The 12788-nt window shown below is 39.0% G+C and overlaps 1 protein-coding gene across 1 annotated transcript; it reads left to right on the top strand.

Annotated features, from left to right (window-relative positions):
- The first annotated feature begins 867 nt into the window (after positions 1 to 867).
- On the top strand, positions 868 to 11766 carry LOC140246277 (pyruvate dehydrogenase E1 component subunit beta, mitochondrial-like). The gene is made up of 8 exons (XM_072325741.1): positions 868 to 915; positions 1031 to 1090; positions 2208 to 2414; positions 3025 to 3132; positions 3745 to 3922; positions 4537 to 4739; positions 6680 to 6821; positions 7645 to 11766. Exons 1-8 carry the CDS (start codon positions 880 to 882, stop codon positions 7815 to 7817), a joined length of 1107 nt encoding a protein of 368 aa, XP_072181842.1. The 5' UTR covers positions 868 to 879; the 3' UTR covers positions 7818 to 11766.
- The last annotated feature ends 1022 nt before the right edge of the window (positions 11767 to 12788 follow it).

The following is a 12788-nucleotide window of genomic DNA, read 5'->3' as shown; positions in this document are numbered from 1 at the left end:
TCACCAGATTGAGTGCAATGAATGCGAGACGCTGTTCGTATAATGTGTCCTGACACTTGCAGGCATCTTCTGAGTCCCTTTATAGTTATATATAGTTAACCATTGTGTGTTTAGAGTACCAATGGACACATAAAACGTTGTACAAACTGCACAAATTGCTTGGCACAGAAAGGGTTGACGATAGCCAACAATCAGACCGAACGAAACAAAGGCAAACACAGCACCAAATGTTGTAGTTTAAAGAAAGCCTAGCAAAAGCCTACTCAGTCTGAGATGGTTGATACCGCGTTTTTACTTGTCGAATACTGATAACGACAAAACAGCGGACAAGTGAGCGGGCTCTGAGTAGATTTACCATTTCGCTTCATGAAGGTCGTATCGTTTGGCAGGAGCTGAAAACATCAGGAACGCAACGGAATCGGCTGGGGCATTTTTCGCTTCTAAATCCTCTCCATCCCTATATACATTGGGGCATGATTTTTGGGGGGGTTTTGTGATTCGCAAAGCCAATTGTTTCAGCTCTGCCTTGTCGAAATTATGGACTGTTTTTAGGTTGCTTTTATTATCTATTTATAATTTCTTTTTCTTTTCAGTACAGGCTTATTTCAGCAATGGCTGAAGCCATAAAATACCCAGCGCGCTCGACATGCTTCAAGTTGTGTTTTGCCAATCTACAATCCAGTGACTGGAGACATTGAAAACGCAGAGGGCGCTGTAATATACGGCACTGCGGCACTGCACACACATCCGCACATCATACGATACACATGAATACACCACTGATGAACGTACGTAGCCGATGACGATGTACTGTACTAGTACTACACACACATACATCAGTACGGTGTGATAGTACATAAAATACCACAGAAAAGCAAGATGGCTCTCACTGGCAGTGCCCGACTGCTTCGGATGGTGAGTAAAATACCTTCGTTCATTTTCCTGTTGCTGGTTATGCTTGATTTTGAAATAGGTTTTGTTGAAGTGAATTGTTCCCCGATATTTTTTAATGTTTCTTTCATCTTTTCAGGTCACGAGTGGCTCCTTAACTAAGAAGTTTTTCGGCACCTCGTCTCGGGCTACAGCTGAGGTATGTATCTTCATGATCTTGCACCGAGCCAATGAAATCTGCATGATGATCCACACGCAATTATTTACTCTGTACGTAACGTCTTTCTTGACCTGACGAAATTAAAGTGCCGCGCCGGGAGACTATTTTGGCACCCTATTTTGCATGTGTAGCTAGAGGATAGAGGGGGAGCACCGACTGACCACTAATATCTAGGATCTATACTACCTAACTTACAATTCTTCCAATACTGTTTGCCACTCTTCACTTCTCCTGCCCTGGGTAAAGTGGCTAACGTTAGTGGGGTCTGTATCATAGAGTCTAGATTGCATACTGTAGAGTGTTAACTGTTAATAGGCCCTCTATGACCATTTGCTTTAGCTATTGCAAAAGCCATGTACACACGTACTTGGTCTGAGTGACAGATTGTTTCCATCTTCATATTTTGTTAAACTGCTACACGTGCATAGCCATATGGCATTATATGTGTAGGATGGTGTTGGTACAGTTGAACCTCTCGTATCCGGACAAGTCGGGACCAGGGCTCATCCGGATAAGGGATTTGGCCGGATACGGGAGACTCAATGCTTTATACATGTACATATACATACACATGTAGGTCCTACTGATGTAGCCCAGTGTAGTACCACATGTAGTAATGTGTATACTGCAAGTTTTTCATTGTTACACTCAGTAACAGACCCCAAAATAGAGGTGTATGTTAATGTTGGAAGTAATATGTAATTCATGTGTGTTTGTGTAGGAGTTCTCAAGGAGTTGGGAATCCCCCTTTCCTCCCGTAATAATAATAAAAAAAAAAAAAATCACGGCGAGATTGCGTCCGTATAATAGAGAGATCCAGATAAAGGGAGGCCGGATAAGAGAGGTTCAACTGTAGTTGAAAATAGCTACCTGCCACAAAAAATGCAGAGACATTCTGTGATAGGATAGACTGTGCAATCAATGCCCAAGTTCCAGGTCCCATTTCATAAAAGATGTTAGGGTTGCAAGCTGGATTTTTGTCATTACCATGACATTTGACAATCCAGAAGCAAGAGTTGTTAATCATAGCAGAGTACTTTTTATGAAAAATGGGGCCCAGGATGTTAATCCCCCTAACGTTACCTAACCTGCACAGATAACAGTCCGAGATGCACTCAATGCTGCCCTGGATGAGGAAATTGCCAGGGATGACAGGGTGCTTCTGATGGGTGAGGAGGTGGCCCTCTATGATGGAGCGTACAAGGTCTCCAAGGGTCTCCATGCCAAGTGGGGGGACAAGAGAGTGATCGACACGCCCATCACAGAGATGGGCTTCGCTGGTATTGCTACAGGTGCCGCCATGGTAAGCTGTCCCACTTTTTAAAGCTCCCCTCTCCCATACCAGTACATCTGATTAATGATTTTGTTCTTATTAAGTGATTCCCGTACATGCAACTTTGAGGACTGTGGAGCACTCTTGGTAGGAAACTTTTCTGACATGTTCTGTTCTCAAATGTCAATCAGTCATGTGATGATATCATTAGATTATTGCAAATACTTAGTATCGCTCTTAGTTTGCATTACTACTTACAATTTGTATTACTTCTAGAGGATTGCCCCAGCGTGTTCAAATTGATTGCATTGTTATTTGTACTTATGTATGCTGTTTGCTGGAAAGGAATGTCATTGAAGTGAACTGGCTAACTTAGTAAGGCATTTTTTATTGTATTTTTAGTTTTCTCAGTTCAAGTTTATTCATACATACAAGAGTTGGTCTTTATTTTGTCAATAGTGTAATTGTTGTTATCAAGAAGACAATGAGCCTTCCGTGATGTATCCTAGATGGGTTTAAAACAGCTACTCTGAATCTGTCTGAATGATAATATTTGATTAGGAACTCAGCAGCCCCAATAATGCTTTCATTCCCATTATAACTGATTAGATGTTTGATAACCATATTCTTTTTTGCATAGGCTGGCCTGAGACCTGTATGTGAGTTTATGACGTTCAACTTTGCGATGCAAGCCATTGATCAAGTTATCAACTCAGCTGGCAAAACCTTCTACATGTCGGCAGGAGCGGTGAGTATGCTTTTTAGATGCTCCACAGTCTGTGAAGTTGCATTACACAGAGTTTTGATCCCATACTTCCATTAGTGTCACATTGAAAACAAACAAAATACATCATCTTGCAGAAAGACACTTTACTTTCCTCTTTTTTTCACACCTCCCTGTCATATACATACCAGTGCTGTATATACTTTCAGAACTGGTATATTGTGCTACAGAAAAGTATAGAAATGAATGAATGTGAGGAGTGAAGTATTATAAGAGTATTTTTTATCAAAGACAACAAAATGAGATAGCATCCTTGTAGTTTTGTTTGTTTGTTGGTTGGTTGGTTTTTGTAATGATCATATTGTGTATACATGTATTACAATTTGGACTAGTGAATCCTTCCCAATTGTCTTGCTGCATATTGTACATGTATTGACAAATAGTGTGGGCCACACACCAGACCACATGCAATGAGTAGAAAGAGGAGGAGGTTTGGGCTTTGGATTCCTCAGTTGGTGATGAAGAAGACATAGCATAGGAACAGTTTTTGTTTGTACGTGTGGGTGTGTTTCTTGCTTGTTTCATCCTGATGTTTGTTGAAGTTCGATGCACAATGTGCCTGCCGTCATCACACAGGTGCCAGTACCCATTGTATTCAGAGGGCCAAACGGTGCAGCAGCAGGGGTAGCAGCCCAGCACTCCCAGTGTTTTGCTGCCTGGTATGGCCATGTGCCAGGCCTCAAGGTCATCAGCCCTTTCTCATCCGAAGACTGCAAGGGGCTCCTCAAGGCAGCCATCAGAGATGATAATCCAGGTAGGATGAAATTCTTTTTTCTTTCTTTCTTTCTGTTTTTTTAGACAACTGCATTTTCATGGCGATGTTTCCGTAGTAAGGAGTCGGTTTATTTAGTGCTACTACATGGTTTCTGGTTATTGTAGCCTTGATGTGAATATTATTGTGGCTTTTGCTTATATCATTCGAGTTATCACATTCATCACTGTGAAATTTCGAGTAAATCAGTAGACTGTTATGGTTTGACTGAACTCAGTGACTAAGACAGCTATATTCTGATGAGTGATGACAGTGACCAACAAAGGATAGAATGGGGTGTCTTCATCAATCATGATAGCGCCGCAAGAGAACATAATCATACACCAAAACGCTTGTGTATAAGGCACACCCTGACTTCAGATACCCAACTAAAAACAACAAAAACAAAAACAAAAACAAAACAAAGCACAGACACAGGTACTTGCATTTGTGTATACAAAGGTAACGTGCACCCCAACTCTCAATATTTTTCAGGACAAAAAAGGTGCGCTTTATATATGAGTGTTTACGGTATTTCCCACAGATAGGCTTGTAGAAAGGGAATGCAATCTAGTCCTGTTCTTATATAATACATGTATTTTTGATTCCCCTCTCAGTTGTATTCTTGGAGAATGAGCTGCTGTATGGCAGGCCGTTTGAGATGTCAGAGGAGGCCATGCGAGATGACTTTGTGCTCCCCATCGGGAAGGCCAAGATAGAGAGAGAAGGAACCCATGTGACACTAGTGGCCCACAGCATGGGAGTGCTGCGCTCCCTTGAGGCTGCCGATGTTTTGGCTGAAGAGGGAATCTCGTGTGAGGTGTGTGTTTGCCTATAGTCAAATGGTTCTATATTTGGCTGGGCCCTTATATCAGGCCCTGTAGCTATTTTTTATTTTACTTTATTTTTTTTTTACCATCTTTGCAGTTCATTAAGTACTACTAACTCCTCGTGTGCAGCCAATGTAGACAGATGTACAATTATAAGAAAAGTTATTTCTGCATGCTGTGTATCAGCTAGTGTGTCCAATATAAGTCACTCCTTTGTCTTTTTTGTGTTTGTTTTTGCAAATGCTCATCTGGCACATCGTTGTTGTTGTTGATTTAAAGAAAGAAAGAAGAGAGAGAGAAAAATGGGGCCCTGTACAAATAATTTGCGCCAGACAACACTTAACATACTGTACGAGCTGAAATTTTCGCGGTGGTTTTATTTTCGCGAATTTCGCGAATCGCCTTTGAACCGCGAAAATAACAATGTGCAAATAGATAAGTACAGTCAGACCTCGCAACCGCAAAATTAACAACTATATGTCCTAGTAGCAATTCGCGAAAATATCTGTACGCGAAAATTTCAGCTCGTACAGTAAAACAAACATTATAAATCTTAGAGAGATATAAACAAGAATGTTAAATATACCAAGTCTCCACGAGGGAGCTCATGTCATCTCCACAAGGGAGCTCATATTGTCTCCACAAAGGAGCTCATTAAGTCTCCACGAGGGAGCTCATATCTGGCATATCATCTATAATAGTGTGACATGCAATAGAGATAGGAAACAATTGCAAAGAGTTCAGAGCTTGTAATTCATCACATTCAGATTATTTTCTTCGCGAGCATTAGTCATACTAGTCCCAAACACCCATTCTTACATCTGTTCTTACTTATACAGGGCTTGACACTATCTTTTTTTCTTTCTTTTTTTTCGCTCATGGCCTGTTATGGCTACTGAAATCTTTTAATCTGAAATAATGGTGGCCCAAAAAGATATGTGGTGGTCCAAAACAAAAACAAATACAGCAAACCATTTTGAATTTTAATTGCCCAATCATGCTGCCAAAAGATAACCAATTTTATAATTTAATGGCCCAGTATTTAAACTTTTAGTGGCTCTGGACTTAGTTTCAGCCCTGTTATATTTTGTATAGTCAACTTTTGTATTGTTTTATTGTTTCTTAATTGTGTTGTGATTTAACCTGTCCATGTGATGAAGTTTCCATAGAAAATTGCATAATAACAGCAACTCAAAACCTAATTTCCAGCTAATTTGTCTTAAATTTGATACAGATTATCTAACTCTATAGTGGGGCTTTAAGTTATTGCCCTGAATAGGGCCATCCTCTGTTTATCTCTGTCTGGAAAATTAGACTTTGACCCCTGGCTAAATGTTGCCAAGTGATAATAGAGCTATCTGTGAAGAACCTTTGTGTGGGGTGTGCAGTGTTTGTCATGTTATGAATTATTTCTGTAGAATAGACTTGGTATCTTGTCTTCCTAGGTCAAAAATTCATCATAGATTAATTTTGCTATCCTGAAAAGTAAAGATGGATACAGTTTATGGCTGTACAATTTTGTAGCGGTCTTCAGTGTCAGATCTCAAGATGAAATACACCAAGTAACAAATGAATACAGTGTATTTTGAATTTCGTCTTTATTCTCTTACAGTAATGCATTAAAAAGTAGTTTTTTTTTTCCCCTCTTTATTGTTAAATTGTCTATGAACATTGCTGTACAAATGCAGCAAAATTAATACATGTACTGTTATATGCCTATCACGCTCCAAAGTACTAAGCACAAAACTCAGAATGTATCAGTGATTGTTGTTGTAAAGAACAATTTAGAACCTTTTTTTTTTTTTTGGGGGGGGGGGGATATTTCACATTAGTTTTTGTGTGTCAGCACAGTGAATTTTGTTCGCAATGACATGGCAGTCTGTAATAATTTAAGTTTACGTGTCTTTGGCTGTGTTTCTCTGTTGTCCAGGTGATCAACATGAGGACCATTCGGCCAATGGATGAAGTGACCATCCTGAATTCAGTAAAGAAAACCAACCATCTTGTCACTGTTGAGGGCGGCTGGCCACAGTTTGGTGTGGGTGCAGAAATCATTGCCAAGGTTATGGAGAGTGAGTATGACACTACACCAATTTCTGATTTACATAAGTTGACTACAGGTAGTATATGGTTTGCATTTTCCACTTTTTTACATAGATCAGACTAGAGTGAAGAAAAGAAATCGAGAAAGCACAGTCCTATAGAGTACCAAGGCAATGATGTAAGATGTGAATTTTGTAGTAATATCTAAATTTGAAAATAATGCAGTAAAAGAAACTATGTACCTTGTACTTCTTGTATTGTAAAAGCTGTTATTTTTGCGTACAGATATTTTTGTGAATGAAGTCAAAGACTCCTTCGCAATTTGACACTGAGTCTATTGTATTAAAGTGCACTATAATACCTGTCCATTCACTGTGCTAATGCATTAGGTGGCAATATTTTTGGATGTTGTTAGATTCGTAGCTCAACAGTGATTTGCAAAATTTGTGTAATTCAAACCCTCGCGAAAATAACAGCTTTCACAGTATTGTACAATTCTTGTATGAAATATACATTGTACACTGTGCTTCTCAAAGTGTTAGATCATGTGTAATCATTCTAACTACAGTGGTCTCCCATTATAACCAAGTCCTCGGGACTGGCAGTTTTCTTTCGTTATATCAAAATTTTGTTGTTGTAACTGAACAAATAAACAGTAGAGATATGTAGAATGGATGATGTTGCGGGGGTACATATGTAAGTTTTTACTTCGTTGTAACCAGAATTTCGTTATAACCGTGTTCGTTATAAGGGGAGTGTACTGTAACAGCTTTATTCATTAGAGCAGAAGCTCATTTGTATCGGAAATTCATCTGAAATTGGTGTTAAACTTCATTTGTGTTTTTCATGTAGGCGATGCTTTTGACTATCTGGATGCACCTGTTGTTCGAGTCACCGGCTCTGATGTGCCCATGCCCTATGCAGCATCACTGGAGCAGGCTAGTCTTCCTCAAGTCAACAATATTGTTAACTCTGTCAAGAGAATTCTAAATGTTGGAGCTGCACAGGGTCAGATGAAAAGTTAACACATTTTCTCTAGCACGTGAATATCTTTTTATAGAGCATTTAAACTAAACAGCCAGAATGAAACTGATCTATTTCTGGGATTTTGTGAGTCGGTTGCGGTACAGTTACACCTTTTCTGTGCTCATTTTCACTTCTTTGCTATGATCCATATAGACAATATTGGTATGTAAAAACATGGTATTTTATATGCCAGTATTCATATTTCATCATGGTGGCAAATTGTGTGGCATGCACAAAACAGCTGCTGGAATATCTTTTTATTTATTTCTGTGTTTGGCAACAATTGTTCCATGCTTTAAGTGAAAGCAGCCCTAATTATAGTTGGTCTTCTCAGCGTAACATTGTAGGGTTGGACCTACTACTAATCGACCGCCTAATGTTTATTTGCTTGATAAGAATATTTAACACTGAAATTCACGTAAAAAACTTGACCTGCGTGATTGAGAAAATCCAGCTCTATCAAATGCCGTTGTTCCCTTTTCGATTCGAAGTTTCAGTGCAAAAATATCGCCGACGAACTTGCGTGGCCTCGTTTCAGCTCCCCGCGGTAAATCGCGTTTTTAGGATCGACCGCTGATTTTGCATTGACAATGCACGTAAACCGAGTTGTATTGAACACCGTGTTGTACGAAGCTTTTTAGAAGCCTTTTAGAAACTTCCATAGACATTACATTGTGCTGTCATTACGATTCGGTGAAAATATTCATTCGAAATTTTGTCCTTGATTAAAACCATTGATGAAGAGTGAATTACCGTATTCGCCGGCGCAAAGGCCGCAGCGCCGTATAGGCCGCACCCCCGATTCGCGCAACGAAAAAAAAAAAATAAAATAAAAATCACGGAAAAAAAAAATAACGGAAAAAAAATCACGGAAAAAAAAAATCACGGCAAAAAAAAAAAATCACAGAAAATATGCACGGGGAAAAAAAGAAAGTACACCTTAACTAGACATTGAATAAATGCTTGATAACCTTTCTCTCATTGATTTTACAGGTTTAAAATATATCAGTCCATAAGCTTCGAAGCTCAGTTTCATGAGCAGCCTGTTACGAGACACGGTTCTGACTGCCGTACCATGTTTCTCCCATTGATCGATCGGCTATGAATCAGCTACACTAGTACGCATGGATTTGCCCATTCATAACATTAGACAATGCGTGTTGTGAGCGGAGCATTCATCGTTTGTGCACAGAAGCTTGCCGCGCTGAGCCGTACCGTACGTTGATGAATAGCACTAGCCACCGAGCGTGATTGTATTCTTTGTCATGTGCGAGTCGTCGAGCTGCATGTGTACAATAGACAGGTTATTGTACGTTGATGAATGGCACTAGCCACCGAGCGTGATTAACACAGTGTTCATTGTCATGTCACTTGTGCGCGCGAGTCGTCGACTTGTACATTATTGTGTACAATAGACAAGTTCGTGACTGTGACATGTCACTCTCAATGATTGACAAACACTCATATTTAGCGCTACGCTTTGAGCTTAAGTTTTATTTTTGCCTCGTTAGAATTTTATAGACAGGACAAAGAGGACATGCTGATGAGGAAAGTTGTGAAACAAACACGGAATGCAGCTTTGCTCGTAAGATTTGTATACCGGTTTTCATCGGAGGATGGTTGCCTCCGTAGTTGCCTATTGTGTAGTCCCATACATGCATAAATGTGTTAGTTTTCACTCCCGACTTGCCGGGTTGCAGAGACCAATTTTTGGTTTTACCGCCGGATAGGCCGCACCCCGACTTTTCATTTTTATTTTTCTGAAAAATACTGCGGCCTATACGCCGGCGAATACGGTATCGCGTTTTCCCACACCATCCTAATCTACATTCAAAGCCAATCCATTTTTATGTGCTTTGCGCGCAGAGAAGTGCGTATTAAGTGTTCAGTGCGCGAATTATACGCGGTCGGTTTCAATAAGGGTGGTCGATATGTAGTAGGGCTACCATACCACAAATAACTTTGAGCATAATCTGCCATGTGAAAGGGGAAATAGGAACAGTATTAGCAACATTGTCATGCAGAAATGTGATGGTGTAGTTTTCTGGTGGAGGCAAATAAATGTACTGTATGGTTGTCGGAAATAGACATGCAATTTGCAAACTTATTGAAAGCAAAATTTCCATCTGAAAAGCGTGCCAAGAAATGGAAATAAATGTTAATGAGGTCATGTAGAATGCAGAACGTAAATTTCTCAGAATGAGGTATCCCACATTACGTTTCATGAATGTTGTGAAGGTATCATGAGCCCATAATGGTGTGCTAAGCCGACCTGTCATGATAATTCTTTAAACAATCTATGTGTATTCATTGCAGTTAGAAAAGCATGAGTTATCAGAGGTACTAAGATAGTTTAATCTAAACTATTGTCATGACTACCTTCTTGTTAAAGTCTCCCTGGTGCATTCTGCCAATGCCAAACCACTGACTCTAAACAAACCACATCCTCAAGTCTTAAGCAAAATGTCAATCTTATGTGAAGATACAGATATAAACTATGCAGTAAATTTTATGCCTCTTTATTTTGATAAAGTGTGATAACAGCCTTTAATAACAGGGCATTTGTTGCATGATGTCTCTGTATTTGCTTTCACATGAGTATTTTACCGGGTATTGTTTGATGAGCACTTTGAACTGCATTATATGTCTCACTTTTTTTTTGTTTTTGTTTTGTTTTTTGTAATGCATTGCTTTTGAAAATCTTGTATTGCCAAACTTATATTTCTTTTGTTGTTGTTCTTGTATATTTGTGGTACAAGATTACCCTTAAAGTGTGAAAAGAAATAGATATATATCATAGATGCTACTACTAATTACCTGCTGATCCACTGAATGAAATGAATTTTTCAGTGGTCTCCATAGTTTTCCCCCAGGCATGCTGACAAGTAATATGCTGGAATATAAGAGTTTGAATAAATTTGATGATGCAGTACAGTGGTATGTTTATTGTCGCCCTCAGGGCTGCCTCAATTTTATCTCTCTATAGAGGAACTGAATCGGGATATTGCTGTTTTTCTTGTACACAGTACAGTATTTGACTATACCTAGGTAAAGGCGAAATGAAAGCTTCTAGGCTTATGATGTAGGATTTATACTTCATATCTTGATTAGGTACACACTTATGAGGTACAGTATTTCACTGCCTTTGTCACAAATAGTTCGTTGTAAAAAAGGCAATATTTACTGTATTCGCCATATTTTTAGCGAGTCTAAATTTTTGCAAATTGGGACTTCCCGATAATTTCACGTTTGGTTAAATTTGCAATGGTGGAGTACAGTACTGAACAGAGAAATATATGCGTACACGTCACATTCATGTCGGGATCAGAGTCAATACATGTATTTTTGTGTGTCTTTAGGTTCATGAAGAGCACCTAACTTGGGAAAAAAACCCTCACGAAATATTTGATGTACATGTATGTAGTATATGAATACATTTGTACGTATTTCAAAAAATTTTGACAGATTTTTAATATAATATTCTTTTTCCTTGTGACCACACTCGTGGTGAAACAAGTCGGAGTACAGAGTGAGGTGGATAGTCCCAGCAGGATTGAGTTCGTTCATAGGAAATTGGGTACAACTGTATTGTACTATGCCATGATCTTCAAGTCAGCAGTATGGACTCCACATGATGTGTGTTGTTTATTTTGTTTGTTTCTGTTTTTGTTTTCTTTTGATCCAGCTCATACTGTGGAGAGTTACAGTGTATTTGTAAAGAAAGATGCCAACATATGGGATTGGTGAATGAGGTTTTAGTAGTGCTGTACAACATCTGTTGAGCTTGACAAGCTCATTTGTAGGTTGGTGCTACAGACGAAAAGAACTTGATTTATGAACCACTTCCTGTTGTGGCAAGAGTGATTATTTGTGTTTTCAAAGACCCCTGGACATATTCTTTTTCATTAAAGGTACTGTTTACCTTTGGAAACAGCGGTTTAAAAAATATTCAAGTTGTCACATATGATGCATATTATGTGTAGGTCACTGGTACATGTATCACAAAACATCTTACCATAATTGTAAAATTTTGCAAAACAGCTGAAAATAAAAGGAGATACATGAACTGTATCACTATTTTTCTCACTAAACCATAACTGTAGGTGCTTTAGTCTAGAAACAATTTTATTATAACTATTGTTTACATTTTGCATATGTAACAATACTTAACATTGATTATTCTGATTGTTTATACTGGTTGTTTTTATCCCTAACTCACATTTCAGAATTTGAAGCACTAAAGCTGGGTTTTTGTTGTAGCTGCAAATGGTAAACAGTGCCTTTAATTTTCATGTTCTTCCCATCCTTTATCTCTTTCTCTGTGTGGCTGTCCTTGATCTGTTCATTAACCTGACGTCAGATGACCTTTGAATTGAGTGCATCGCTATATCGCAATTCTTCGGAAATTATCACACATTGATTCTCATCTCACAAGCTTTATAGTGCAAGTACACATGCTTTGCGCTTGCTTATGAGAAAATACGGGAAAGCTATTATCACTCATTGTAGTCATTCCTCAGAAGATTCAGCACAATTTAACAATTGTCGGGGTAGCAATATTGACAGGTTTGCGTAATATCGATGATTTAAAAACGGCGACGTTTTGAGCCACGGGAGAGCGCCACGGGAGAGCGCACGCTTCTGTGAGTGGTTGTACCGTAGGTGGCGCTGTTGAAACGCACTACACAGTGCTGTATTAATACTAGTATACGGCACTGGCACTACACTGGCACTGCAGAACACCAGTGCCATAAATGAACTAACAAAACAGAATGTTGTTGATACTCCCCACTGTAAAAGTGAATATTAAGTAATTTTGAATATTAAGTGATAGTAAAATAGTTTCACTTGTTTTTATTCCGTGGAATATTGACATCAACTACTGGAACATATTGCAAGCAAAACTATTTGCATGCTTTATTTTCGCGCTAGTTTCTGGTTGCGTGAATGCGCGAATTTATCACACCGCG

The sequence above is a fragment of the Diadema setosum genome, chromosome 2 (genome assembly GCF_964275005.1).
Source record: "Diadema setosum chromosome 2, eeDiaSeto1, whole genome shotgun sequence".
In the NCBI taxonomy this organism is placed as follows: Eukaryota; Metazoa; Echinodermata; class Echinoidea; order Diadematoida; family Diadematidae; genus Diadema; species Diadema setosum.
This window is presented reverse-complemented; position numbering and strand designations above follow the sequence as displayed.

Coding starts and splice junctions, on each gene's coding strand:
- LOC140246277 (XM_072325741.1), top strand. CDS start 880: ATGGCTCTCACTGGCAGTGCCCGACTGCTTCGGATG. Junction 2,415..3,024: donor TTGCTACAGGTGCCGCCATG/GTAAGCTGTCCC, acceptor TTTTTTGCATAG/GCTGGCCTGAGACCTGTATG. Junction 6,822..7,644: donor CATTGCCAAGGTTATGGAGA/GTGAGTATGACA, acceptor TTTTTCATGTAG/GCGATGCTTTTGACTATCTG.